Source organism: Apiospora aurea (genome assembly GCF_038362705.1).
Source record: "Apiospora aurea strain CBS 24483 chromosome Unknown utg000004l_segment0_segment0, whole genome shotgun sequence".
Lineage (NCBI taxonomy): Eukaryota > Fungi > Ascomycota > Sordariomycetes > Amphisphaeriales > Apiosporaceae > Apiospora > Apiospora aurea.
The window spans coordinates 3,014,394-3,041,994 of record NW_027117391.1 but is presented as its reverse complement, the minus strand read 5'-3'; the positions used below and the strand labels follow the sequence as shown (position 1 = coordinate 3,041,994).

Sequence of the window (27,601 nt, the reverse complement as noted above, 5' to 3'; positions counted from 1 at the left end):
GAGGTGGACGACGGGATGAGGTGGACGGGATGAGTTGGACGATGAGGTCGATGACGAGGCGGAAAACGAGGTGGCAGACGAGGTGGAAGGGGAAGGGGAGGTTAGGAAAGGATGTAGGAAAAGGACGTGGAAGGAGGTCGGCGAAGGAGGACGTCGAAAGACGATGCGGGAAAACGAGATTAGAAACGAGTTAGACAGGCAAGGTGGACGATGGACCGGTTGGACGGTGGACGAGGTGTACGACGAAGTGGATGGCGTAGTGAACGGTACGGTGAACGGCGTGGTGGACGGCGAAGTGGACGGCGGACGAGATAGACGGTGGACGAGGTAGACGGTGGACGAGGTAGACGGTGAGACGTAAGACGAGGTCGGGAACGAAGGAAAAAACGACGTGGACGATGAAGTGGACGACGAGGCGGAAAACGAGATGGGATGCGAGGTAATAAGACGCGAGGTGGGAAACGAGGCGGGAGGAGGAAGGGGAACAGGGATCGAAGGTAAGCCGGTATGGATAGGGATAGGAGACGAGGTGGGAGGAAGTCGTAGAGAGAAGTAGGAAGGAGGAAAGGAAGTGGAAGAAAATGAATTAACAAGAGGGGGCCTTTTATATTTCTTTTCAGTAGCGGGCCCCTTTTCGTGGAAATAGAGTTGCCTATTCTTGCGCTGACGGGCCATTGTGCTAGAGACCGTGTGGACTAGGCTCCCCCTATTTGAGTTTATGATTTCTACGGAAACCTGCTCACTATGCCCACATCGCAGCGTTCGGAGCCTTGCGTGCCAACAGAAGACAAGCTCCCCTACCCTACGGGTGTTCAGTGCAAGTGAATTCTCATCCCAGCTTGAAGCCCATTTGGTAGATATGGGACGTATAATCATGATGTCCACTCATGACCATGTGCTTTCTCCATGTGCTGCTTGCAGTTGCTCTCCCGCTTGGACTTGTACGGACACGGCTGGTACAAGCACTCGTACAGGGCAGGAGCAGAAGAATGCTTATCTTTGACATGGCGATTCAGCTCCTTCTCAGTAGGCCAACCGTGCTCGTGGTATTTGCATGTGATAATTGGACACTTCCATGGACGCGGCAGACCATGTGTGATGTTCTCTGCGTCGGTGGACTTGCCCGAGGCGGTACCATTTCCAGCTACACCAGCACCAGCGACACCGGCCGCTTCAGTTCCATGTGTCATTTGCTTCGCGTCACTGGCCTTCGTAGACGACCCTGATGTTGTCCCCGCTCTTCTCTCGTGGTCTTCCAGACGTCTTTTAAGCTTCTTTCCTGTGGCGTTTGTCAGACAGCTCAAATAACAAGTAGGATGGAGATGTTTGCTCGATTTGGCCATACTTACTGTAGTTACGTTGAGCGATTCGGTTTTGGATTCGTCTGCGTTCTGCGAGATCCGAAATTTGGGTCCAATCTTCGTCGGGATTCGCCGAAGGAAGGAAGGCGCTTTGTGCACCCCGAACGACGGGTTTGGTGTTGGCCTGATATGGTGAAATGTGTTGCAGTTGGTTGGGGTCGGGGTACGTAACAGGCTGACCATAGTTCTCTTCGCCCAATCCTGTTGTCGGATACGAAGGGTCCTCTCCAGGGTAGCTCTCTCTCTTTATAGCATCACTGAAATGTGTCATAGACGGTAGTGTACACGGGACCGTCGTTTTCATGTAGCTAGAGTAACCCTCGGCTGTGGCGATGGGCTCGTAGGGTGCGGCTGTGCCGTAGGGCGGCAGCAGCATCTCATCCGGGGGTGGAGGGTAGTCGGAATAGGTCATATAGGGCGGTGTGTGCGACCGCTCGCGCTCGTCATAAAAGGGCGGGAACAGGAGCTCATCGTCGGAGTGCATGGGTGGTGCGAACTGCGGCCCGCGTTGGGCTGCCTTGTGCGAGGCGGATGTAGACTTTCCATCATTGCTCTGCTCACCTTGGGCCCTTGACTCCCGAGTCTGGTCTGTTGCGTTTTGCTGCGTCCCCGGAAGATCCTTTCCCGTGGCTGGGTAGGTCTTATTTTTGTGCTTTGATTCTGCCTTGCTCCTTTCCTCACTCCTAGCCCTGCGCATAGCATGGTTTGGAGCGTTGATCTCAGGTGTCTGCACCGAATCATATGAGGCTAAGCTAGCGAGAGGAGCTAGCTTGTCGGCGCTCTGTTGCGGCCGCGGGGATATGGTCATCGGATTCTGGGCAAAGCTGTCGTGGGCAGGCGCTAATGGCGAACTTGGTTGCAAAGGTGAGCGCGAGGATGAGGCGGCAGGTGCATTTAGGTGCTGGCTGTTAGCAGCCTGGAGCCGCTGCGCGAAGAGGTCGTTGGCAGGCGACATCGCCAATTGGCTCTGATCTGCAGGGGAGGCATTCGTGATGGTGAAGCTTGGACTGTACAGTTCGTCACTATAGATTTCTGTCATCGTACGGGAAAGCTTGCTCTGTCGGCATTGATTAGCAAAGTTTGGTCCAGAACTTGGCTGGCTGCTAACGAACCTCATCCTCAGCCAGCTCATGTGAGGGCGCATTTCTGGCATCTTTGCGCTTCGCCTGATCATCAGGCAGGCCCTCTTTGCAGAAACGAAGACCGTGGCTAGCTTTACGACTGCGCGTAGGGTCTAACTTTTTCGAGGCTTCGGCGATGGACCTGTCGACTGGGCCTGCTTCGGTGTCGACCAGGTCGCCCTCGCCGATTGACCAGGCTTTCTCGGGGTCCGTTGAGAGTGTGCGCTCTGTCTTCCATGTCTCATACGGAGCACGCATATCGTCAGGCGCCGTGTAGTATTGGGAAGTATCATTCCCTAAGTTCTCCTCGCCGCAATTGCGGGATAAGGATTCTTCGGCTTCAGTTGCTTCCACTGCCGCAACGTTTGCCGGAGTGGCTTGCGAGGGGGCAGAAGCTGGATGAACCGCCGGGCTAGGCACTGTATTGCTGCGTGACTTATCAGGCACCCGCCCGACGGACACTTGACTGTCCTCCGCTGAAGTCTCCGAAGATGCCAATCCCGAATCTAGGTCCGTTCCGTCCTCGGAGTCAAGATTTGTAGGTAATACAGTGAGTGCGATCTCTTCAAGATGCCGAGCTAAATGGACCTGAGCGGTAATTCGGGAGTTGGAAATATCATCCTGGCAAATCGGGCATTCATCAGTGGTCCATGACGACCCTCGGGGGTCATGCTCCAGTAAGATATGATCCTCCCACTGGGCTTTGGTTGAAAACGGCGAGCCATTGGAGCCGCACCCGTATTCAAGGCAAATGTACGGCTTGAGATCTAGAAACAAGTGTTTCCTATATGAGAAGTTAATATCACCCGAGTTGTAATTGGGGTATTGCTCACTTACTTCCAAGCTAACTTGGTCTTGATAGTGACCCTTATCCCACAGCCCACGCAATTGAATGGTTCGCCTTCTCGCGCACCGTCCGGAAGCGGTGGCACTCGAACCGAGTCGCCTCGGCCCGCCCGGTAAGAGACCATAGTTTCCGCATATTCGGTCACTAGGTTTTCAGAAGCAACAATATTCGAAGGAACCGAACTGCCCAATGCGGAATCATGGAAAGTAGTCGATGCCGCATGACTGGGCGCTGGCTTGTTTGTCGAAGACAGCACCACCAGTTCTGACCGGCTGTTTTCGCTCACCGTTTCCCGATGCCTTAGGACGCGCGCCCAATTGGCTTTTCCAAGACGTTCGGCAAGGCCCGTTTCGCATTGAGGATAACGCCAGCGAACGCGGTCAACGAAGTTCATGGAGGGCTCCCATGTAGTCAATTGAGCGGCGCTGACGGTAGGCTCGACAGCTATGGGACCAACATGCTCTTCTTGGAATCTAGATCCCAAGTCCATGAGACACTGAGTGTCAGTGAGAAGATCCTCGGCGATCTCTTCTAAGTCGGTATTCTCAGCTTGAGATGAGGTAACGCTGCTCGTATCAGAATCAGATTCCCCAGTGTCGTCATGTTCGATGAGGAATTTGATCTTGTCCGCTGCATGAGTGATATCAGTGATCTTGGCGGAGAGTCTAGTTCGATGCTCTTGGGAGACGAGTTGAATAAGCCCTGCTAGTATAAGCTTCGAGATCAGAATGGACGAGGGGAGTGTGAGGCATACGCTTGGTTAGTGTTTGTGAGACGCTGTAAAGCAGTCGCAGAGTAGTCGCCCTTGCTCTTCGAGACTTATCGAGCGACTTGTCAAGCAAGCCATCGCTTACGCCATAGCCATCGGCCCATAGCACCAGATAGCTCTGGCTTCGTTGCAAGCTGAGTAACGCGGGCTTGTCGATCGATGAGTTGCTGGTGAAGACTGTTAAAATGTCGCGAAAGAGAACAGAGCATGCTCCGTAAAGTTGCGCGAGCAAGGGCGGATCGTCTGGGTGATCTTCAGGATCCCGGATTGCTGTAATGGACTGCTGCCATTCAGCGACACGTTCAGCCCCCGCCATCGCCTTGAGAAGTGGTCTGCCGAAACAGTGGCGTCCAGTCGCGACTATGATTTCTGCTCTCAGATCCCAAGGTAGGTTGTTTTCTGCTCGGTATCGAAGTAAAGCGTCACGAATGTGCGAGAATGGTATTGGCAAATGTATCTTGATCAGGCTCGCGAAGTGGCTGAGTACATCTTGCCCCGCCTGGAAATGCAATGTTGTGCAAGCATCATTCACACCTCTTATTGGAGGGCACAGCCGCTGAGTCCCCTGCGATAGCGAATCCGTTCTAGTCAATGTTTCCGCCTCTCACATATGCTGAGATGCCTTTGCTTCCCCAACCCTTCAACGGCCGCCATTTTCGAGATCGCAGTCATGGCGGAACTTGCGCTCGCAATTCTGCCCCTTTGCATTGGCACCATAAAGGGCATCGCGGTGGCTCGGAAGAGACTCAAGGTCCTCAAACACCATGACAGCGAGGCCAGGCGACTTCAGAAGAAACTCCGGTCTCAAAGCACCGCCTTCCTAGACGAAATGCAATTGCTCTTGCAAGACGTGGCAGGTCGGGACGAGGCCCAGGCTCTTATTGAAGACACCGCAGACACCCGGTGGAGCTCAGAGGAGTTGCAAGGCCAGCTGAAGGAATACCTGGGTAGAAGGTACGAGGACTTCCAAGAGACGGTGGCTGAGATTCGCGACTGCACCACAGCGCTTAACGAAAAGCTGAACGCTGGTATGGAGAATGTGACCAACCCAGAGGTAAAAGTATGCCAGTCAGATATACTTAACCTTGCCGCCATGATGGTCAGGTAACTTGAGTGACTGACACCGCGACACCTTCAGATCAAGGCCTCCGAGCGTATGCAACAAGCTGTCCATGTCATGGTGAGGAAGCCTAGCTATCAGGTCATATTAGGAGACCTAAGAGAGGCGATTGAAGAGCTGAAGAGATTGCGGAAGGGAGCAGCGAAGATCCAGCGAAGCCCACCCAAGTCGCACCACAAACGGGTACGGCCACTGCCCGAGTCATTTCAGCAGGTTGCCCAACACTCCAGATCATTTTACGATGCACTCCGATCGTTCTGGTCGTGTTTCCAAGCCCAACATACGAGCCATGATCTGCGCCTACTGTTAGATTCTCGAAAGGATGGGAGTCTTCGGGTCATTGTGCGCTACCGGACACAGAACGGCTTCGAGACCAAGGAGTAGGTTACTTCCCAATTCTTCAGTCTTTTCCTCCATCGAGTCCCAGCTGACGTAGTCGATAGCGGACTGCTTGACCTGTTTGTTCGTTCTCAAAGCTTACGCCTGGTCCACATCACTATGCCGTCGACAAACACGACCGCAGCAGATTGTTCCGGTGGCGAAGAACGGCCTAGCAAGGCAAGACGGGTTCGGTTCTCTGACGACTGCGTATCGTCAATTGCTGTTATGAACCAGGCTGGTGATGCTCTGGCGCCGCGACCGACCAACGACACGAGCCCGAAGCCGTTGGACCTGTGCTCTTCGGGGGGACTTGTGTACACAGTTGTGCACACAGACTAGTCGCTGCGGTGGATATCTAGATACGCCAGAGCACCTGAGGCATCATTTGTATCCGGTTTGCGACGAATTGTGCGATCATACACAGTGCTTCAGTCCCAAACGGCTGGGCGAGCCCTCTCTGTTGGACGAAATCTTCAAATTTCCCGTGGAGCGCACCCTTTCAGTCCCCGCACAGCTTCGGCTTGCAGTCTCCTTGGTGAAAGGGGTGCTTCAGTTCCAATCAACTCCATGGTTGCAGCCCTTATGGCGTTTGCAGGATTTGTCGTTTTTCCAGGTAAACGAGGGTCTAGCGGCGTCTCTGGCCACTTTGCACATCGGCACCGAGCTCACCAAAGGGAAACAACGTGACACCGTGATGGCCAATGGGTCGGAGGATCTTGCTAATGCGCAACTGGTACATGGTATCCGCAACCTGACCATGCACAGTCTCGGCGTGGCCCTCCTTCAGATCGGGCAGTGGGATGTGTTGAAGCCAGACGACATTGCCGAAGTGCGACGAATTGCTGATCTCTCGGTGCACGACTCTAGACTCGGGCCTAGGTTCCAAAGAATCACGCAGCAATGTCTTGACTGCGATTTTGGGTTCGGCAAGGATCTCAGTCAACCCGAACTGCAAGGCGCTATCTATCGAGACGTTGTCTGTGAGCTGGAGGGACTGATCCAAAGGTTGGAAGGGAGTTGACCAGAATCCGCATTGGCTTCTTGACCAGAGGTCTCAATAAAAAGATACGATGGCCGACGCGAATTGGCCTATGAAAATCTTCCAAATTTTCCAATTGATACGGGTACCGATTGATGATCGAGGCGATTCCATACAAATTGATCTGAGTTGTATGGAGGACCATGAAAAGACCCTGGAAGGGTCTCTCCAAGAAGAGCAAGAACGTCCCTGAGCAATGCCAAATGCAAGCTCGAACCCACCGACCCAAACTGGAAGGCAGGCAGCACCTAGCTTGGATTGCGTTTCCCGCGACTTCGATCGCCTTGGTTGTGGATTATTTACAACAGAGGCGGGATACTTGGCGATAGCCTGTTTCAATAAAGGAATCAAGGGGGGATTGGTTGTAGAGGGAGACGCAGTAAGGGCAGTCGAAAGCCAAACACACAAACACGGAGATCACAGTAGTGGCAATAGTAACTGTCAAAATTTCTCTGGTGCTTGCACATTCAATGCCCTCTCTCCTTCTCAATTCATGAACTTGCCACCACAGCCACCACAGAGCTCCGCCGACACTTCTCTCTCAATGTAGTCGTGCAACTCGCTGTTCTGCGTCATAACCTTCACCTGCTGGGGCTTCAGACACTTCAGCCCACATACGCTACAGGTGTGCGTGCTGCCAGGCGCGATGATGGGAACACCGGTAGAGGCGCAGTTCTCTATCGGAAAGGTTAGCATTGCTTTCGCAGCAGACAACTAAAAAAAAAAAGAATAGATTGCATACCAAATGAATGCCCATTCCCACATCGCGATATACGACCCTGAAGCTGCAGTTTACCACCACAAAACACACAAGACTGCCCATGTGCGACCTCCCTCAACTTCTCCCTAGTCGCGTTCCGAGCCGAGTGATTCACCGACGCCAAATCGCTCGCCCCCGGCACGGGCGGTCCGCCGCCGTACATCCACTCCCACATGCGCCCCTCGGTGCTGAGCTTCTTCATGGCCAGGACGCGCTCGTTGGGCGGGGCAATGTTCTGGCCGAACAGCACGCGGCACCGCATGCCGCCGAACGTGTAGCGCTCGGGCTTGATGGTGCTGTTGAGCGTGACGAAGACGGCGTGGGTGCCGCCGCCGGGGCTCGCCGTCATGCCCCAGGTGCGGATGCGCGTCATGTTGACCTTCTCCATTCCGGCCAGCCGTTCGAGCTCGCCCAGGTATTCCGTCTTACTGAAATCCTCGACGGAGCCCCAGTCCGAACCGTCGTCATCATCTTCATCATCCTCGTCATCGTCGTCGTCGTCGTCGTCTTCTTCTTCCTCGTCGCCGGCGGCATCCTCGTCGTTGTCGCCCTTGGGCAGCTTTCCCTCGGGGTTCACCGGCCGGTATGCCAACGCCATAGGTTGCTTCTCCTCGATGAATTGGGTCATCTCAGTGGCCCAATTTGGCCTGATACTCGGGTTGTCGGGATCGGATGCGATAGGGAGGTTGGTTTGGTACCAGTCATGGTTCGAGGCCGTCGCTGATAGGCGCACTAATGAGAAATACGGACTTGGGCCCGACTCGGAGAGGTTGGGCGGATGAATCACCATGCCGGTGATGGGGTTCAGTGCCTGTTCGGCTTCCTCGTCGGAAGCATAAGTAGTGCCGCAAACCTCCGTTGAATGCGGTGTGGTCACATCAGGGGGTGCCGAGCTATCGAAGGTGACTTGAAAGGGCTGGACTCTTGCTGGAGTGGCTATGATTCCACGGCATACTCTGGCACCTTCAACGGTCCATATCTAGAATGAAAAAGGTCAGTGATGGATCGATACTGCAGATTCCGATTGAACATGCCATGTCTTCCCATTGGAGAAATGCATCGGGGGCGAGATGAATACAGATGCCATTCGAGTCAGATGATTGAACATCCACTTTAGGAGTCTCCATCGGTCTCCATGTGCTTCGCATAGTGACTTCGCGGAAGCCAACATAGTTCCTTGTGATATACGCCAAGATGCAAGTCTTGTAATTACCGTTTTTCTTGTACCATGGGCCCCAGCGGAGAGCAAACGACGATCCATGGGGTGAGAAATCAGGATGCGACGGCTAGAAATCTGTCAGTAACGCGTGATTTTGGAGTGGAAATGTCGTGAAACGTACATCTCCTTTCGGGTGCGGACCGTCGGCCATGAAGCGAACCACCTCCTCAACCTTCCACTCCCCAGCACTGCCGGACGGTGCTGCAGGGTCATGCCTTGACTGCACCGCCAGAATGACAACCTCGTCTTCGTCATTCACATAAGCCAAGAGACATCCAGGATCATCCCCCTCCTTCGCCCAAGCGAACGAAGTGATGCGCTCCTTGGAGTAGTCGGATTTGTGGCCCTTGGCCCGGGGGACCAGCAGATTGTCGCCCACGCTCCACGGGACAACCCAGGAGCTCACGGTCCTAACGTTGCGCCCCTTCATCTTGATGGTGCCGAGCCCGTCCGACACGCCTTCGCAGAAGATGGTGAGCGCGCCGGTGCCGGTGAGGACGGCCAGGACCGACCGCCGCATGAGCCCCAGTCCGCTCGGGGACCACTCCACCGCGACGGCATGGTTCAGGGAGGTGCCGATGTTGGCGACGAGGCTGACGCCGGCGCCGAAGGTGGGCGGGAAGTCCGGGAACTCCTGCTCCGACGCGGTGAACAGGTGCCGATTCAATTCCGGACGCCGGATCTCGACGACGGGGAACCGGAAGCTCACTTCGTAGTACTGCCGTTGCGTCTCGAAATCGGACCCAAATGCGCCGGCCGCGGTGGTGCCCCCGGACGGGAATTCGGGAAAATACAAGTACACGCAATCATCGGAGGTGATGGCGAGCTCCGCATCGGGCGACCATGCAATGTTATGGGTGGTCAATGGAACCGCGCTCACACCGAAAGACTCCAATGGCAGGATATGGCCTCGGTCTGGGGCGGACATGTTTCCCGGTACGAAGGGTCATCAAGAAATAAGCAACAATTGTGGATGGAGCAGGGAGGTGGAATGATTGGGCAGCATCTCGGTTCAGGTACGGATCTGGAAATTATGTTGTTGGTTGGTCTGAATATTTCATCGTGTTGGGTGTTGTTGTTGCAACTGACAGCGGTCAGAACGAAAATTGGAATTCGACCAAACACCAATCTCCGAAACGAAATAAACAGGAGAATCTCCCTCTTGAATATCTCATCGCTATTTGACTGTAGTAAAACAACAATTTTTTGAACCCTATTCTGGTCACCGATTTTGGTCAATTCAAATTGAAGGTAGCTTTGCCAGCACTGATGGGCAGCTGGCGCCTGTCCTAAGCCCCATCAATCGTAACAGTTGGAGCGGACTCCGATCAATTACAGATAGTGCAAATAGCAAAATTGGGATACACCCAACTGTTATTAGAATAACCAGTCCAGGGATAACCGGAAGTTCGAATGGCTTATTACGGCTGGAATAGTAGAATAAAAACATCTTATCCCAGCAGTTATTACCCTACACTAGTACACTAGTAGAATGACGCTCGATGGTTTGGGCAACCCGGACCCCCCGGCACGAAAGAGACGACGGAACGAGGGCCGGCAGAGAAGCTAGAGGGCACGAAGGAAATTGAGACTTGCGGGGGCTTGAGACACAATGGGTTGTTACGCAACCGGAGGGCACAAAGAACAACTCGCTATGGCTTGGCAAGAGGTGACCACTCATGTAGGATTAGCTAGATCCCCAAGGATAGGCACAACGGCCAGATATCTCGTTTTAAGTTCATGCGCACGTGGTTCGTTCCAGGAGTGTTTTCAAGTCTTTCGGAGTATAGCCAGCACCCTCTTCTGAGTCTCCAGTGATTCGGCATATCCCCAATCCGGCGATACTCGGCAGCTTGCTGGTAATGTGTGCGTCGTCTCTCCATTCGTGCCGCGGAGCTTCCTCAAGGATCTTCAGGAGTGCCTTGCGAGCGTCAGTATATGGCGTTGCATTGGTGACATGTTGATCCGTGAAGCATTTCGTGGCTTCCTGGATGACGTCCGTAGGTTGTGCGATCCCGAGAGGCGGAGCTACCTCAAAGGAATCTTGCCAGTACTTGTGATTTGTCCAGTAGATATGCAACGAATGAAGATATTGAACATCAATTGGACTCCTGCCCTGGCTCTACTCTAAACACTACAACTTCGGGGTGCCGTCATACAGATGATTCAAAGTATGATCCTAATCCCCACAGAGCAGCACATCCTGCCAAAGCCGTAGCTCCTACTAGTTTCTTTGTCCACCAATTATCGTCGGTCAGCGGTTTCGTAACCTGCACCTTCTGGGGCTGAGGCGCTGGCTTCGCGGCGTTGTTGCTCTCATTATGCGCAGCCGCCAATTCTTCCTCTCGAGCAAGCTCGGAGAGCCGAGCAATCGTCTTGCTGAGCGAAATCAGCTCATCGTCGATCATCGTGGTGTTTCTAGTCCCGTCAATCTCGACGTTCTGGACGTTGCCGAAGAAGTCCGTCAACAGGCGGCTGCGCGCCGCGTCCGCGCCGCCCTTGAAGAGGTCGTACCGCACACCAGCGTGCGAATGGATCTTCTCGTAGCTGTAGCTATCGAACAGGTCGCCAATGGTCTTCTTGCTGCTGGTATCGCGGACTTCGGACTCGAGGAACTCTAGGTTATAATAAGTGTACCGGTCGATGACGGCCACACCGACGTCGTTGTCGGCGTGATGCGAGTACGAGGACTGGTCGAGCTCGGACGAGCCGGTCGCGATGATGTTCGGGGAGTACAGCTTGCTGTACATGGTGTTGGCCTGGCAGGTGTCGATCATGAAGAGGATCTCGTGGTATCGCTTCTTCTCCCACATCTGCTCGAAGGCGTCTGCCAGATCCGGCGCGCCGATCTCCTCCGCATCCTGAAACTTCAGGAACTCGTTGCCGCCGTGGCCCGTCATGTAGACGAAGATGTTGCTGCGGTCGTCCGTGAGCAAACGCTTGCTTCGTGGCATCTCCTCCCCCACACGATCGGTCAACAGTCTGATGAAGTTCTCGACGGTGACCTCGTAACCCCGGTAGTCGACTTCGATATTGTCGCCATATAGATCGACGGCACGGTCCGAGTTGCTGTAGACGGTTCCGGGGAATGCGTTTCTTGGGTTGCAGGCCATATCGTCTGGCAGCATGAGGATGATCTGGGAGTCTGGAATACCGAGTCGCTTAACGGTTCGGTACATCGACAGTACGTTGGCGAGGTGGCGGTAGTTGAACCAGAAGCGTGACGTGCCCACCAGAACTGCCCAGTTGCTGGTGTGCAAGCCTGCTACCACAGTCAGCAGTGGCGCCAACAGCAATGTGGCCAAATGGAGCTTCATGGTCGCTGGCTGTTGATGTTTGTAAGTTGGTGAAGGTGGCAGAGGCGCAAACCCCTGGTGAGGTTGGAATAATACAATAGGTCAGGGTCAGGCTGCTGAATAATTGCTAATTGACAGTGACAGCAACAGCCGTTACCCGCTAAAGCTTAGTGGGATAATCGGCTTAGGTAATTCTGTTCCAGTGGGGTGATCGGGACAGGGGATAGCACGGTGGAGTAAACACTGACCAACTAACTCTGGCACCCGGGAGCGCATCCCGACAACAACTAGAAAACCAGCCGTGCCCAGCAAGAACTTCGTCATCGTTCAGTGGTTTCATAACCTGCATCTTCCCAGCGGAGAGACTGCATGGCCCTTGGCGGTGGCGGCGGAGGCAAGCGCAAATGGTACCATCTGGTTGTCTGGGGTGGAATGAAAATGAACACAGGGATAAAGAACAAGAGAAACTGTCGAGCTTGATGACATCCCTAGACCTCTAGTAGACGGGTGGAGTGGGCGACATGTTCGTGAACCGGGTGCCGCTTACGAGATGGTCAGGTCATGGAAAACATTGATGATTGTTTTAAATAACTCAGCAAGGCCTCGTCCATATGCCAAATGTCCGGGAAAGCGCAATCCAGGCTGCCGTGGCTAAGACAGGAAGCTGGAGCGCAGCCGGGAAAGGACTCAGCACCCCCATGTATCAGTTATGAGTGTATCCTAATGCAGTAGCCCCCAAGCCTGGTTTCATGTCTGATGAGAGAAGAAAGAAGAAATATGAATTTGATTATTGTCTCTGCCAGAGAAGTACATATTTCATCTATACCTGCTCAGTTGTGTTTCTGCTTTATGCAGCGGCTTTCCCTGACATGCACCTTCTCCCCCTCCCGACGATATACATTGTGTACCTAGTCTTCTACGAGAAAGACATCGATTGAACTTATGGCAGGAAGACTCTTGCGATTGTGAGGGTGGCGTTACTGCACCAGTACAAGGTAGACATCTGACTGATCGATTTGCCGTGTTGGAAGTTGCAACACCGGGTAAGAGCATTGGTGAAATGCATTGGCGCCGAATGGACCATCAACCAGATCGCTGGTCAAATGGCAACACGCTGATACGTTTTGATTTGCAGTATGGGGGAGCAACTTCTCCAGCGTATGGGAGGTATGTAGATGAACCTTGCCAAGTGAAAGTGTGATTCTTCTCTTTGGGGGTCGTGAGGTATGATTGCTCCGTACGGACGTTAATGGTGACGTTCGTCCCAGGTTTGATCGAAGAGTGGCGAATGCCGGTGTTAAAGCCGAGCGAGCCAACCCAATAATCTCCCGCCTCCTCGTGTTTCTCAATTTGGACGTTTTGCTTCGATTCGTCGGCGGCCGAAATATAATCGACGTCAACATAAAAGGTATAGGTTCGCCTGGGATCGCAGTAGTATTGATCTTCGTCACGAAAAATGGCAACTGCCAGCTTATCATCAGGATTCGCTATGCAGAAAGATCCTTCCTCCGGCAAAACGTTGTACTTGACGTCAAAGCAGAAGTCGCGAGGAATTGATCCCATACCCAACCGGGCAAGAGACAGAAGGAGGGCGAGTGCAGACAACATTGGAGCAATCTTTTCCCGTGATTGCTTTAGTTGGTGGTAGAGACGAGGAGAGGGTAACGCAATGGCAGTGTCTGTTGGGGGATAGAATCCACAAGAAAGAAGAGAATACGGGTCATTAAATACAGAATATTCCCCATTATTGAAGTTGCGTTAAATACCTACGACACCCTTTCGTCGACCCAAGAATCTGCATGCTCCTGAGGCGTGGGCTTAATGCGCGGTCTTCCCTTCATGTTTCCCCCTCGAACAGGTGGTAAAGTGCTCGTGGTGACTCTCCCACTTACACTAAATGGAATATCAACTCAAAGTTGGGCCTCATATAGGCGGAAAAGTGCTCGTTCTCACTCGTTTCGCTTACACTAGATTGAGCATCAACTCAAAGTTGGGGTAGGCAACTACCTGGTATCCCATTCCTCGTCTGCTCGTGATGCTCATTCGTACCCAGTCTCTATCGAGCCTTCCAGGGCCTGATGATGTTTAGCAGGACGGATGAGCATGTTCTCCAATCAGTTATAACTGGATGAAAACATTCAAGATGTCCTCCAAACGAAAACGATCCGTCTATGCTGCCGGATCGTGTTCCACCTGCCCTGAATAGAGAAATATCCCATTGCGGATAATGCCAACCTTATGGCGGGAGCATCGCCTCGGCCGAGCAAGATAGGGGCTTGCTTCATGCAGGTAGTTCAGGATGACTTGACACTCGAAAATCGATTTGAAATCCACAGTGAAGGTGCCTTTCAGGATGGGCGCGTAGGCTCTGATAATGTTGCGGCGGTCGAGGGCGAGAAGTAGTATGTCGCCCTCGCTGGCTTGAGTACATAGACAGAGTTGATCCATGGCTGCTTGCGTAGTCGATACGTTGGGTTGCTAGCATGGCCATTTTCAGTTTGCGACCCAACCGGTCGAGAAGAAGGATGGATAAGATTGCCCAGCATTAAAGGCAGTATGCTATGCCCGTGGGCCCATGCTGATAAAGTATTGAGAATCGCAAAAGCGACGTGGAAGCTGGCAGGTAAGTAGCTGGCCGGAGAATGCAAGACGGGCGGAGGAAGTCACACCAAGAATTCACCTACACTGTTTGACCATGCAGAAAAGATATCCCCTTAATGGCGACAGCGCTGCTTCCACCGTTTATGCTGTACTCTATGGACCAAATGATTGTTTATACTACTGGTATAATGTTTATTCCAATGGATATGATGGCTAGGAATTTATTCGAACATAATACCTAAGCTGTCCTGGAATGGATGCAATGCCTAATCGGACAGATCGGGAACCAGTTGGTCATTCATGGAAAGTAGTGCCAAAAGCAGCGTTCTCGTCATTAAGGGGATAGCTCGCATGCGCTTCACTCTATCATCATCATCTGTCTTCGCCACTGCCGTTACCATCATAGCAGCCAAGAGTCACTGGCCACCAGTCATCCCACTGCTCAATACTTGAGAGTATCGTGAAACGCGCCAGCTCCGACGTCTCATCCGTTCCCCGAATTGAAGATTTGGGTTAACCTCGAGAACTGCACACCTTCGAGTGCGGGAACAAGTTGCGAACCCTCGAAGAACACTGGAGTTATTGCTCTCAAGGAGCTGCTGGATCAACCCAGCACCGGCAAGTGGGCTGGCTGGCTACATACTTGTACATATGTACCTAGATTGAAATGTGGCGCACCTGCAAGCGAAAGAGCATGGAGTTATCATGACGGGTCTGTGGTCTATCAGTCGGGGCGCCTCCTTTTCTTTTTTGGTTGCTATGGGTCTGGCAGATGGGCGAGCCGTCCGGGATGCTTGACTGCTTCTCCTGCATGCATGTGGATGGATAGGTTCCGGCTCGTTCGCCGCGATACATACACATGTACGTGTGTTCCCTTGACGTGGCTACGGCGCTGCTTGGGTGCTCTTGAATGGATTTCAGGTCCAAAGAAAAGGGGGTGTACCCTCAATTGAGATTGCCTCGACAACGAGCTGAGCAAACAACGATTGGTTGGTCAGAGATCCAAAAGACTTGAGTTGTCTCAACAAAGGATTGCAACGAACATGCAGATGACCAAATATGTCAAGTAGGCAAGTAGGCATTCAACGATGTCGATTATGAAATGATGCAACACGCGATGCATTGCATCCAATGCGACGCGAATTACTCCAAATCATTAGATGCTCGTTCGACGACAGCCAGTTCGCGAGTGCCTGACCTGCATCTATCAAATGGCGAGCAGAGGCTTGGCGTGATGCAGCAGTAGCTAGCTGCAAGTGAGCAGATGACGTACTAAAATGCGATTAAGCTCTTCAATTGATCGGTTCTGGACGCCTTAAGTGTTGTTATTATTACTATTAAGGCGACTAGGTAGGTAATATTGACCTAGGCACGATGATGGAATGAGACAACGCAGTAAACACCCCAAGACCACCTGGGCACATGCAGTACCAGAAGCACACAGCAACAGACAGCGAAACGTGAGCTGGTCCATGCCCATGCCATGCCCCCCGCTCTTTGCTTGCTGCCCACTGCCCGCTTGCCGCATCTTGTTTTCCCAACATGCATGTGTTTGTTTGATGCACTAAATAAAAGTTATCCCAGGTCTCCAGTCCCGGCCGGTCGGGCCAGTCAGAAGCGCAAACTCGTGCTCCAGTCACCACATTCCAGCTGCTAGCGGACTCTAGCCCCCGCTCATTTCAAGGGTCCTCGTCCAACTGATCCATCCATCTTTGCCCAGTTTGTCCCTCCTCGCAGCCAGACCAGGAAAAAAAGGGCAGTCGAGCTAGAGAAAGGGAAACAGAGAGACACACAGAGGGCAGCTCAACCTGCCGCCGCCGTCGTTTTGCCTGGCATCATTGATCTTTTCCTCCCGCCGACGACGACGACGACAGGTACAATTGGTACACCGCGCTGTCTCTTGTTGTCTCATCTTTCTCATCCGTCTATTTTGAGTTCGTCCAGATCCGCCACCACTGCCGTTGCGTGCAGCTAGTAGGTTCCAGGCACGAACGCAGCCCACCTGGCCACCCACAGCAACAGCAAGGCAAGACAACGGGACGATGCTCAAGGTTTGGAGCTGCAGAGGTTCCACTGCCACTTGACTGATGATCGCCCAACCCGGTCGTCATTCCCATACGATATTGCTCAATTTACCAGTCCACCGGAGAAAACACTTACACACGCCATCAAGTCACATTCGTCTGCGACAGCCTCACCATTTCACCTGTCTCGTACGGCCAACGGTGGTCTGACTCGCGCTGCTAAAACACCACCACCAACCAATTCGACGATAACTGCACACCACCACTGCTACATCTGTCTTCTTCCGTAGCAAATCCCTATCCCGACTCAACCACCTCGAATTTACACGCCAGAAAACAGAACGGAAACAGAACGGATCATGGGTCGCCCTCCCGCCTACGTATTCATTGTGAGGCACGGCAACCGCCTGGATGCCGCCGACAAACAGTGGCATTTGTCTTCGCCTGCTCCCTACGACCCGCCATTGACGTACGGAGGATGGCTGCAGTCAAGGATGGTGGGCGCTCGCATAGCCTCCATAATACAAGACCGTGAGGCCGAGGAAGAGGCTGCCGCTGCAGTCAACCAGACGCCTCGCAAACGACGACGATACAATGTCATCCTACACAGCTCGCCCTTTCTCCGGTGCGTACAGACCTCGATAGCCATCAGCTCCGGCCTAGCTTTGGAACCGTCGTCCTCGCCCTCTCGCACACCTACCAGTGGACAGTCGCCTCGCACGAAGCCCACACGAGTAAACCAGATGTCTTCTTTCTCGAACCCGGCACCGTCGCGAACACGGCCTGCAATGGCACCCGAGAACGACTCGAATAATACCACCCAGAGCCCGGTACATATCAAGCGGTCGGTGCTACGGCTCGATCCCTTCCTGGGGGGAATGGGCATCACCCGATTACTTCGACCACATCACGCCACCCCCTAGATCAGCACTCATGCTGGCGTCTGCGAAGGCTGAGCTACTACGGAAGGAAGATTACAACAGTTATGCACACTTCAATACGAAACCGGCGGCACCCAGCACCCCCAGTGCCTTGTGGAACTCTCCGTCCTTGCGCAGCCCTCTCGCGACACACGCCGAGTCGGCAGATGAAAACGCAGGCCTTCCTGGACTAGACAGTCTCTCGAAGCTAGATGAAGCACTCCCCCAGCCCAGCGCTCAAGTCCCCTTGGGCAGTATCGCGTCGTGGTAGCATTGCCACCACGCCAGTGGGTTACAATGCACCCGTACCGCCATACGCTGTTTCGGCTTCCGACCCTATACCTATTGGCTATGTGGCACATGCACGAGATGCCTGTGTGGATGTTGACTATCAATGGGATTCATCGCGCGACAGTCTCGCGTGGGGCGACGGCGGTGTCCTGCCTGAAGAATGGGCGGCGATGCACCAGCGTTTTAGAAAGGGCCTACTGCGCCTAGTGGAATGGTATTCGACAACTGAGCGCCCGGGAGAGATGGTTACCAAAACGTCTTGCATGGCAAAGATGCCCCAAGGCAATGGAGCCCAAGGTGAATGTGCAATCGACGATGGGGACGACGATGTCGAGACAGAGAACATCGTCGTGTTGGTGTCACACGGTGCTGGCTGTAACGCTTTAGTCGGTGGCGTGACGGCCCAACCCGTGCTGGCAGACGTTGCCATGTCGTCTCTTACCGTGGCGAGGAGGCGGCCTGCGTACGACGGTGTTAACTCGATCGATGCCAGTACCCTGGCATCTCTAGACGATGCATTCTCGCGGCGGAACATGGCCATTCCGGAACTGTACGAGATGACGCTATTCGCGAATAGTGACCATCTCCTACCTTCGGCTGGATCGCTCAGTAGATCGTCAAGCATCAACGGGGGCTCCCGAGGGCGGTTTAATAGCCCTCTCTCTCCTTCTCGTCGGGACGTTGGCTTTGGGGCGTCGTATGGGCAATCCTCGCCGGTTCATCGCAGCAATTCCGTCAATGCGTCACTCGGTAGCATGCGCCGGTCCTCCCACGCCCCCAGCAGCAGCGCCCGAGCTAGCCAGGCCGAGAAGGGCGGCATCACCGTTGGGAGCGGCGTAACTAAGTTTATCAAACCCACCCACACCCGATCGAATTCTAACGGGTTGTGGGAACCCCCACAAGAGGCAGAAAAGGCCCAGGAAGACCTGCCCCTAACGCTCAATTTTGAGCACGAAAAGGAGGCGAAGAAACCGGCGCCCTTGGACCTGAAGGCGACTAGGGACGAAAAGAGCAACGGCCACCTGCCGGTTCAACCGCCTGAGACTCCGGTGGAAGATAGTGTCAACGAAAAGACGAAATCACACAATGACGAGCGAGACGCCTCGGACGGTCGCTCTTCTCCAGGCCTCTGGGGCGGCGGCGGCGGTGGCGGAGGCGGTGGAGGAGGAGGGCTCTGGGGCTCACCTCGACCACCAGGTGAAGCAGAAAGGATCCGTGATCTGACTCACAGCAAGAGACGGTGGACCGTTAATGAGCGATGAAATGGAGGAAAGTATAAGACACGCCGACTGCATACAGGGGCGTTAATGGGACCATCAGCCGGTTTTCTGCATAGCTCTCCTCTTGAAACCAGAAGAATGCCCAGCCATATTTTCCATAGGAGACATATCACGAGTAATATATCACCGCTCTTTCCTCCTCATTTGCTGGCCTTGCGCCATAACTTCAGTATAAGTAACTCGTGGTCAATGGCGGCTGGTGATGATGAGGATGATCTCGAATGTTAAATGATTTGCGATTGGTGTATGTACCTTTTATGTAGGGGGAGTTTGCGCAATGCAGCCTCCCCTCTCCCCCAAGCTAGCGCAAGGGGGGATGGAAGCTAGATTTAGCCTGCCCTTGGCCCCCTTGGCTTGGGCTTGGTTGGTCGGACGCTTCTCCTTTGACCCGGGAGAAAACGAATGGACGACAGCAATTGGGCGGCCGTCGAGAAGTTGGTTGCACCATGCGCGGCCGAACTGCTGTGCTGCAATGCAGGTAGGACATATGCAAGCTTTCTGGGTGCTGGGTTTACAAACTTGGGTACATGAAGTTCGGTTCGTCTGTCACGAGTCGCATGCCATTCATTGCTTGTGAGTAATTTGCTACATACCTGCCTTGAGTATACCTATATTTGCGACTCAAGTTCTCGATTACACGTTTCTTTCGGAGCGCCACTGTGGTCGGTACCAGGGAGTGAAGTGCGCGGTGGGAGCCGAGTCAAGGCAACCCTGTAGAGATCTGATCTGATAAAAAATCGTCGGCCAGTAAGTAGGTGGTACTCCTCGGCCCAGATTGCAATGCCAGCCGAGGCACTGACGTCGTTGGGGGGCACCTTTGGAGGGACAGTGCGCGCATCGGCTCAAGTGCTAGGTTGGTTTTAGTGTCAAGGATGAACTCTGACTTGGTTCGAATGGCATTCCAGATAAAAAAATGTTACGGTTGCGATTGACTGACCAAGTACCGCTTCCCAAATGAATGAGTGCGATTCTGCCAAAATTGAGGTCAGCAGTTCCTAGTATCGGGCTCATCTGAATTGCTTTCTTGAATTGCAAGCGGCGCATTTTCGAGACGTATATACTGCATTGCGTGTATGCGAATAGAAAGTAAGATCTCACCTACAGACACACACTTGTTGCGTTGTCCAATGTCTTGGGTCGATCCCGTGCTGCGAGATTCTGAAGCTTCCGTAACCCCGGACCTCCGCACAATTTCTGGACTTGTTGTCCTTTTGCATCGAACTCGATCTCCAAATTTGTTGTTTGCCCACTGCCTACCGACATCACATCCTGTTACCTCCCAAGCCCTGGCACGGCCTGCCGAGAAAGGCGCTGTCCAGTCATTCGGACAAGCGACTAAAGCCCACTTGTTGGCTGTACCAGATTCGTGGGGAAGTGGGTCGCGATCACAAGCCGAGGGAAGATACTCAATTGGCAGCAGCACCAGCACCACGGGACTTTGGCCCGGACTTTTACATCACTCACTCGCCCATCCTCCCAGCCGCTTTTTGTTTCTTTGCGACCAGAGCCATAGACCGGCCATTCCCCAACGACTTGGTTTTCTTCTTCTCTAAGTTTCTATAACGTCTCCAAATCTATCGACAGGAAAGGCCGTCTTTAATCCTTGTCCAACTCTCACCTCTCACCTCTCACCTCTTACCCCTCCAACCCCCCAGCCAGGAGACAATATGACCTCCGACAGCATCGACAGCAAGCTGCGGTCCGCGGTCCCCTCGCCCGTCGCCGACAAGCTCCCGCACATCCCTGACTCGAAAGACGAGCTCAAGTCCGAGATCCAGCAAGAAGCCAAGGCCGCCGCCAGCAGCGGCCTGTCGCAGCTGCGCTCTTTTGCCGCGGGCGGCTTCGGAGGCGTCTGCGCCGTCGTCGTCGGCCACCCCTTTGACCTCGTAAAGGTCCGCCTCCAGACCGCCGAGCGCGGCGTCTACAACAGCGCCATCGACGTCGTCCGCAAGAGCGTCGCGCGCGATGGCTTGAGGAGGGGGCTGTATGCCGGTGTCAGCGCGCCGCTGGTGGGTGTCACGCCTATGTGTAAGCTGGCCCTTACTCCCTTTGCTTGGTTCCTACGCACACCCTTCCCTAGCCCACTTAGCTTCTGTATACTAACCTGGCCCCCATTCGCACAGTCGCCGTCTCCTTCTGGGGCTACGACCTAGGCAAGCAAATCGTGACGTCCCTCTCGACGCCCGAGATCTCCCCCGCGACGGGCCGGCCGACGCAGCTCTCCATCGCCCAGACCTCGGCCGCGGGCTTCTTCAGCGCCATCCCCATGACGGCCATCACGGCGCCCTTCGAGCGCGTCAAGGTGATCCTGCAGGTCCAGGACCAAAAGACCAAGCCCGGCGAGAAGCCCAAGTACAACGGCGGCCTCGACGTCGTCCGCCAGCTCTACCGCGAGGGCGGCGTCCGCTCCGTCTTCCGCGGCTCCGCTGCCACCCTCGCCCGCGACGGCCCGGGGAGCGCCGCCTACTTCGCCGCCTACGAGTACTGCAAGCGCAAGCTGACCCCCTCGACCCCAAGACGGGCCAGCCCAGCGGCGAGCTCTCGTTATTGGCCGTCACCGCCGCCGGCGGTGCCGCGGGCGTCGCCATGTGGATCCCCGTCTTCCCCGTCGACACGGTCAAGTCGCGCCTCCAGACCGCCGAGGGCAACCCCACGCTCAAGGGCGTCATCCGCGAGGTCTACGGCCGCGGCGGCGTCAAGGCCTTCTTCCCCGGCTTCGGGCCCGCGCTGGCGCGTGCGGTGCCGGCCAACGCGGCGACGTTCTTGGGTGTCGAGTTGGCGCACCAGGCCATGAACAAGGTATTCGGTTGAACAAAGCAGGACACGTACAGAGATGCAACCACAACCAAGGCCTCGAGAGGCGAGAAACCGGTCCAAGGGAGGTCGAAGGGGGAGGACCGTCTATTAGCAGGCTGAGTTCAGCTTCGAGGACGAAAGGAAGCCCTCATTGCATCGGGGCAAGGAGGAGGAAGAAGGGGGCGAAAGGCATACTCCCTACCGCCCTCATGGGAAGTAGACAAACGGGGGAGCGACCAACAGAAGCTTCCCAGCAGCTGCAACAATCGACTCGCAGATAGTGATGGAGTCGGCATACCCACTCACTCATATAGACAGCGTAGACATGGGTGAGAGAGGGGGCTCTCGGTGGGCTTTTTGTGTCTTCCCCAGTATAGACACGGTATATATGTAGCACCTGACGTACGTAGATGTACTACTTATTCGAGCAACCCGCGTTGTTTAGAGATGAATTGAGCTGTTTTCCGATTTCTGTCTGGCTTTTGAGCATGTTTTGTATGCATGGGGATGTCGGCACGAAGCTGGCTTTTCCCCGAAGACAAGTTGGTTTGTTCATAAAAAGAATGTAAGCGCATCGGAAAATGTTAAACTTCGAAACTGCTCTTCATATCTTTCTTTATTCGAATTTTGAAATACGTCTATCCTCTTCTCGGATTCTTTATACGTAAGGTCTCGTTTGGATATACAGTTTAGTTATACAGTCGTTATTTACCCCTCGTCTCCTCTATTTTTGGAACCCCGGGCTCATGGGCCCCAGCGAGCTCAGCCGCCCCATGCCGCACCAGCACGCCGTGTCGCCCTCGCGCTCCATCTGCACCGTGCTGTCGATGCCGTTTTCCAGCAGGTAGTTCGCGACCCGTTCGCGGACGTCCTCCATGTCGGCCCCGCGCACCGCCGCCACGTGGATCACGCCGATGAGCTTGGTGCGGGACTCGCCGACGCTGCCGGTCCGGTCATCCTCCCAGATCTTGGGGACCGCGTACGACGCGACCCCGCGCACGCCCGTGATGCCCGACAGCGTGTTCCGCAGGTTGTACTCGGTGTCGTCGGGGTTCGTCAGCAGAAGCTTGTGCGCCGACGACTTGACGAGCGGGACGGCCGTCATGCCGATCAGGTACGCGATCAGGAACGAGGCGACAGGGTCCCAGCCGGACCAGGGGATGAAGTAGGTCAGAATCGTCGAGAAGATGACGGATGCGCTTCCAAGTGTGTCAGCCAGAATATGCAGGTAAATTCCGTGCATGTTCTCGTTGTCGTGAGAGTGGCCATGCGAATGACCGTGGGAGTGGCCGTGATCGTGCCCGTGCCCGTGCCCGTGATCGTGGCCATGGTCGTGACCATGATGGGCGTGCGACCCAAAAGCGAAAATCCCCAGCAAGTTCACAATCAAGCCCAAAGTGCTGACCACGAATAAGTCCAGGAGTCGTTTCGTCTCCCTGCCCTCCATGAGCCGCTCTACACCTTCAAACATGATTTCCACGCTGATAAGTCTGAAGCAAGATATTAGCATCATGGAACAAACCAATACCAAAAGTTCACCTACATCAGGAAAATGCCATTGGCAAAGCCACTCAGCGTCTCGATTTTTCCGAAACCGTAGGGGAAGCGCTCGCTGGGTGCCCATTTGCTCATCACCGCCGCGAATAACCCCACGGCCAAAGCCACACAGTCGAAAAACATGTGTATGCTGTCGCTGAGCAAGCCCAAAGAGTCGGTTACATAGCCGTAGAAGGCTTGGACAGCCATAAAGGAAAAGTTGACACTGGCGCATAGTTGTTAGCTTAACGTCTCATTATTCCCTTTGGGGGCAAAAAATGGTGTAGTAGGCACGTACATCATAAAGTAGAATATGCGCCTCGAGTCCTTCTCGGTCATGACAGAGTGTATAAGTGGCCAGCGAGACGTATATGGCAGCAGCAAACCGGTAAATTTGGAATGATGCGCCGCATGAAAGTGGCCGTGGTCATGGGCGTGAGCGTGGACATGGCTGTGGCTGTGGTTATGGTTATGATCGTGGTCGTGGTGGTGCCCATGGTGACCATGGTGGTGGTCGGAGTGGCTATGGGCATGACTATGTCCTTCGTGGTCGTGGTCGTGGTCGTGGCCGTGGTCGTGGCCGTGATCGTGATCGTGGCCGGCAGGAGTTCTGTCGAAATAGGCGGAACCATTCAGGCCGGGTGTAGCAGGAGATGCGTCCTGTACTGGACTCAGCGTATTCCCACCCATCGCATTGCCCGAGGTCTTTCGAGAGAGTGGCGAGGGTCTGTTTTCTCGCTTTTGCATGGGCAGAAAGGAGTTGGCCTTGTACTGAGTCGTGTTCTGGGTGTGCGCGGCGGCGTGGGCGTGGTCGTCGCCCTCGCTGTGGTACTGGTCATGACTCTGGCTGCGGCTGTGGCCGTGGCCGTGGCCGTGTCCGTTGGCGTAGGCATTCAGAGACTCGAGGCTCTGACTGTAGGAATGCATGCTGGCGCTGCTGCCGCGGTCGGATCGTCTGGAGTGGCCAAAGGTTGGCGGCGAGCGGGAATGAGAGTGAGATTGGACATGTTCGTGGCCATGATGGGCATGGTTGAGGGGTAGAGGAGGCGTGGGAAAGGCATATGACGATGCCATGGTATTATCGGGAGTTGCGAGTCACGCAGACGCAGTCTGTCTATTGTGCGACTTGGACGAAGAAGCTTAATCGAAGGTTGCGGCCTAGTGTCTGTCGTCGCAACCTGTCGGTGCAGCGCAGCGCAGCACAGGAAAGTGGTGGATTTGAGGTCAGTGCAACCCCCGAGCTTGTATCAGCTAGCACTTCATGGAGTTTTGTCGAGTGGGATCGATAACTGGGGATTGGGATTGCAGCAGCTGAAAGCCCTCTTGGAATTCCCCGAACCAGTAGAGATGGTGTTCGATGACGCGAAAGTATGTAGGTACAGGTGTGGAATTGAATTGGAACAGAAACAGCTGAACGGATTCGTCGCGTTGTCTCACCGAGACTTCTTTGGAAATGTTCGATTGACCCGACACACGTTCTCGGTGCGAAAGGGGGCGCACCAAGCAAGCGCGGGACGGGGCGTCAGGGAGGCGACCTTAGTTCGGCTGGTGGCACAACTATGATGTCGTCGTGTCGTCGTCGTATCAATCCAGGCCAGTTCCCGGTCTACTACCAGCCAATTCGGAGAAATGGAGAGGGCAAGAGAGTAGAAAGACGAGGAGGAAGAGAAGATGCCACCTGCGGACGTCGACATGTTGTTTGTCTTGCCCAATCTGGTTCGGGTATTGCCCATCGCTAAGCTAATCTCCATCCCCCTGTTCTGCTCGCTGCAATCTGGCGGTACTGGTGCTGCAGTTGTTATCTGGCGACCTGCTGATGGGTCACAAGGTTCGGGGAGGTTGAAACTTGACAGGCACTAAAATTGGCGGAGCTTGGCACCCGCGCGCCATCTCAGGTCCCTTATGCTTTGTTCGGTCTGCTTCATTTTATGCCATTCTCCAGCCGCAAGAACAAATTTCAAGAGATAAGAATGGTGGTTGGGAAATATTCAAATTCGTTCAATAGATAAGGTTGGGAGAAAAGAATTGAGACAAATAAAGTGTTTGTTTATGAGGTCGCAAGAATCTCGGTGCAGTGTAGGAGGTATGCTCCCTATCTTGGAACCAGTGCTGTGAGTGAACCATCTTCCTTGCATCTCGTCACGCACTGGACGATGCATTATCTCCTAGGTTAGCGGGGAAACACAGGGCAAGGCCTGCCGTCTGCCTGCCCCCCATTGAGGCCTCTGATTTGATGCCTGGCAGTTGCGACGCTAAAATTGGCTCCTTGCTGCAAGGTCGTCCCCCCGAGGTCCCCCAATGATCCATCCATTGATTGTGGTTGAGCTCTGAGCTGAAAGCGTCCCTGCGGGAAACTCGGGTAATTTTTGGCGACGATGCCTGGCGTCGGCGTTGGCGGGGAGGGAGTCCGTGCTGCATTTCGTAACAAGTCTCCCAAACTTCGAGCTCGAATTGACGGCCGCTAGCGCCAATTATTGAGCTTGGAAGTTGGTCAAGTTGGCATTTTACTGGCAGATGTCATCCCAAAAGGCTGGAATCATAAATGCAAACGAGATGAATCTTCGTCGAAACCTTGAGTAGGTAAGTTCAACTTCACACGCGACGACGGTACTGCCGGCTTACAATGATCAGTAGAAACAAAACCGAAAAGGACATCTTGCATTTTGGCACTGGCGCGCTGGTTACGCACACACACACACACACACACACACACTGATGGCCTCGTCATAAGAAGGCCCAGTCCAGTAACAAAGCTCACCCTCAGTCTCATCGCGTCCAGATCATGGCAATCTTAGCCATCTTTGTCACAAGTCTGCTGGCTGCAATTCTTGTCTCCGCTATCATGCTGCTACCGTCGCGATATGTCAAACACTCGCCAGCCACCAAGGAGTCGACAAGAGTCCACGTCCTTGTGCTGGGTGACATTGGACGTAGCCCCCGTATGAACTACCACGCGCGGAGTATTGCCAGCCATGGTGGCTATGTAGATCTTATAGGCTACGACGGTAAGTTTTGATCTCGTGTCTGGAGCTTTCTCGATTGCGAGCTGACATTGATGCCACCTGATAGAGTCGCCGATTCTTCCTGACCTCCTGAGTGACGAGCGGGTCAATGTATATGGACTTGCCGCTCCACCCGCGGCGCTCAAGTCGCTCCCGTTTCTGATCGCAGGGCCACTCAAGGTCCTCTGGCAGATCTGGACCCTGATCCGCGTGCTTGGCTACGACACTCCGCCTGCGCGCTGGTTGTTGGTCCAGAACCCCCCTTCCATACCCACCCTGGTCATTGCCCTTATCATATGTTGCCTGCGCAACACCCATCTCATGATCGACTGGCACAATTATGGCTGGACCATTCTCGCTGGTACTCGAGGAACGGATCACCCGTTCGTCAGGATCTCAAAGGCCTACGAATGCGCCCTAGGTCGCGCTGCGCCAACGGCCAACATTACCGTCACCCATGCCATGGAAAGGCAACTAAAAGAAGCGCCGTACCATATCAAGACCCCCATTCTGACTCTACACGACCGGCCCGCCGACATCTTCCAACCCCTCCGTTCCGAGCAGGACCGACGAGCGTTCCTGGAGAAACTGCCCGAGACCAAAGACGTGGCCCAGGACATCGTGGCGGGCCGGATGAAGCTCGTTGTGAGCAGCACGAGCTGGACGCCCGACGAAGACTTCTCACTCCTCCTGGACGGCCTCGTCACGTACGCCAAGGTGTACGCGACCCCCGTCCTCGCCATCATCACGGGCAAGGGCCCGCAGAAGGCCCACTACCTGGAGCGCATCGCGCGGCTGACCGAGGGCGGGCAGCTGCCCAACGTCCGCATCGGCACGGCCTGGCTGTCCATGGAGGACTACGCGGCCCTGCTGAGCTGCGCCGACCTGGGCGTCTGCCTGCACATGTCGAGCTCCGGCGTCGACCTGCCGATGAAGGTGGTCGACATGTTCGGCTCGGGCCTGCCCGTCGCCGCGTACGCCAACTACCAGAGCTTTGGGGAGCTGGTCAAGGAGGGGGTCAACGGCTGCGGCTTCGAGACGGCTGATGAATTGGCGGCGACACTGGGACGCCTCTTTACGGAGGAGGGGGCTCGTGAGCTCAAGCATCTCCGGGAGGGCGCGTGTAAGGAGGGCAGCTTGCGGTGGGACGAGGAGTGGGATCGTGTCATCGGTCGTGTGCTTGGTGTGATTGAGTAGACTGCCCATGAATGAAATAACTACAATAGTGCGCACGTACA

General features: G+C 54.5%; 10 protein-coding genes across 10 annotated transcripts; 5 read left to right on the top strand and 5 right to left on the bottom strand.

Moving 5' to 3' along the window:
* Nucleotides 1-872: 872 nt before the first annotated feature.
* On the bottom strand, nucleotides 873-4,414 carry PG986_005727 (uncharacterized protein; the record flags this gene model as incomplete). The annotated part of the gene is made up of 5 exons (XM_066841949.1): nucleotides 873-1,279; nucleotides 1,350-2,418; nucleotides 2,474-3,266; nucleotides 3,320-4,031; nucleotides 4,084-4,414. The coding sequence occupies 5 exons, from the start codon at nucleotides 4,412-4,414 to the stop codon at nucleotides 873-875; spliced, it is 3,312 nt and encodes a 1,103-aa protein (XP_066701811.1).
* Nucleotides 4,415-4,768: 354 nt separating this feature from the next.
* Nucleotides 4,769-6,620, top strand: PG986_005726 (uncharacterized protein; the record flags this gene model as incomplete). The annotated part of the gene is made up of 4 exons (XM_066841948.1): nucleotides 4,769-5,152; nucleotides 5,237-5,598; nucleotides 5,662-5,892; nucleotides 5,939-6,620. The coding sequence occupies 4 exons, from the start codon at nucleotides 4,769-4,771 to the stop codon at nucleotides 6,618-6,620; spliced, it is 1,659 nt and encodes a 552-aa protein (XP_066701810.1).
* Nucleotides 6,621-7,124: 504 nt separating this feature from the next.
* Nucleotides 7,125-9,545, bottom strand: PG986_005725 (uncharacterized protein; the record flags this gene model as incomplete). Its single annotated transcript, XM_066841947.1, has 4 exons — nucleotides 7,125-7,315; nucleotides 7,381-8,377; nucleotides 8,511-8,684; nucleotides 8,739-9,545. The coding sequence occupies 4 exons, from the start codon at nucleotides 9,543-9,545 to the stop codon at nucleotides 7,125-7,127; spliced, it is 2,169 nt and encodes a 722-aa protein (XP_066701809.1).
* Nucleotides 9,546-10,770: 1,225 nt separating this feature from the next.
* PG986_005724 (peptidase C13 family protein) lies at nucleotides 10,771-11,934 on the bottom strand (the record flags this gene model as incomplete). Its single annotated transcript, XM_066841946.1, has 1 exon — nucleotides 10,771-11,934. One exon carries the CDS (start codon nucleotides 11,932-11,934, stop codon nucleotides 10,771-10,773), a length of 1,164 nt encoding a protein of 387 aa, XP_066701808.1.
* A 1,062-nt stretch (nucleotides 11,935-12,996) lies between these two features.
* Nucleotides 12,997-13,521, bottom strand: PG986_005723 (uncharacterized protein; the record flags this gene model as incomplete). The annotated part of the gene is made up of 1 exon (XM_066841945.1): nucleotides 12,997-13,521. One exon carries the CDS (start codon nucleotides 13,519-13,521, stop codon nucleotides 12,997-12,999), a length of 525 nt encoding a protein of 174 aa, XP_066701807.1.
* A 3,376-nt stretch (nucleotides 13,522-16,897) lies between these two features.
* On the top strand, nucleotides 16,898-17,461 carry PG986_005722 (uncharacterized protein; the record flags this gene model as incomplete). The annotated part of the gene is made up of 1 exon (XM_066841944.1): nucleotides 16,898-17,461. One exon carries the CDS (start codon nucleotides 16,898-16,900, stop codon nucleotides 17,459-17,461), a length of 564 nt encoding a protein of 187 aa, XP_066701806.1.
* Nucleotides 17,462-17,471: 10 nt separating this feature from the next.
* On the top strand, nucleotides 17,472-19,011 carry PG986_005721 (phosphoglycerate mutase; the record flags this gene model as incomplete). Its single annotated transcript, XM_066841943.1, has 2 exons — nucleotides 17,472-17,655; nucleotides 17,714-19,011. 2 exons carry the CDS (start codon nucleotides 17,472-17,474, stop codon nucleotides 19,009-19,011), a joined length of 1,482 nt encoding a protein of 493 aa, XP_066701805.1.
* Nucleotides 19,012-20,696: 1,685 nt separating this feature from the next.
* On the top strand, nucleotides 20,697-21,840 carry PG986_005720 (mitochondrial carrier domain-containing protein; the record flags this gene model as incomplete). The annotated part of the gene is made up of 3 exons (XM_066841942.1): nucleotides 20,697-21,057; nucleotides 21,153-21,510; nucleotides 21,561-21,840. 3 exons carry the CDS (start codon nucleotides 20,697-20,699, stop codon nucleotides 21,838-21,840), a joined length of 999 nt encoding a protein of 332 aa, XP_066701804.1.
* A 709-nt stretch (nucleotides 21,841-22,549) lies between these two features.
* On the bottom strand, nucleotides 22,550-24,435 carry PG986_005719 (cation efflux protein; the record flags this gene model as incomplete). Its single annotated transcript, XM_066841941.1, has 3 exons — nucleotides 22,550-23,315; nucleotides 23,369-23,587; nucleotides 23,660-24,435. The coding sequence occupies 3 exons, from the start codon at nucleotides 24,433-24,435 to the stop codon at nucleotides 22,550-22,552; spliced, it is 1,761 nt and encodes a 586-aa protein (XP_066701803.1).
* Nucleotides 24,436-26,203: 1,768 nt separating this feature from the next.
* PG986_005718 (chitobiosyldiphosphodolichol beta-mannosyltransferase protein) lies at nucleotides 26,204-27,560 on the top strand (the record flags this gene model as incomplete). Its single annotated transcript, XM_066841940.1, has 2 exons — nucleotides 26,204-26,366; nucleotides 26,431-27,560. 2 exons carry the CDS (start codon nucleotides 26,204-26,206, stop codon nucleotides 27,558-27,560), a joined length of 1,293 nt encoding a protein of 430 aa, XP_066701802.1.
* Between the last annotated feature and the right edge of the window lie 41 nt (nucleotides 27,561-27,601).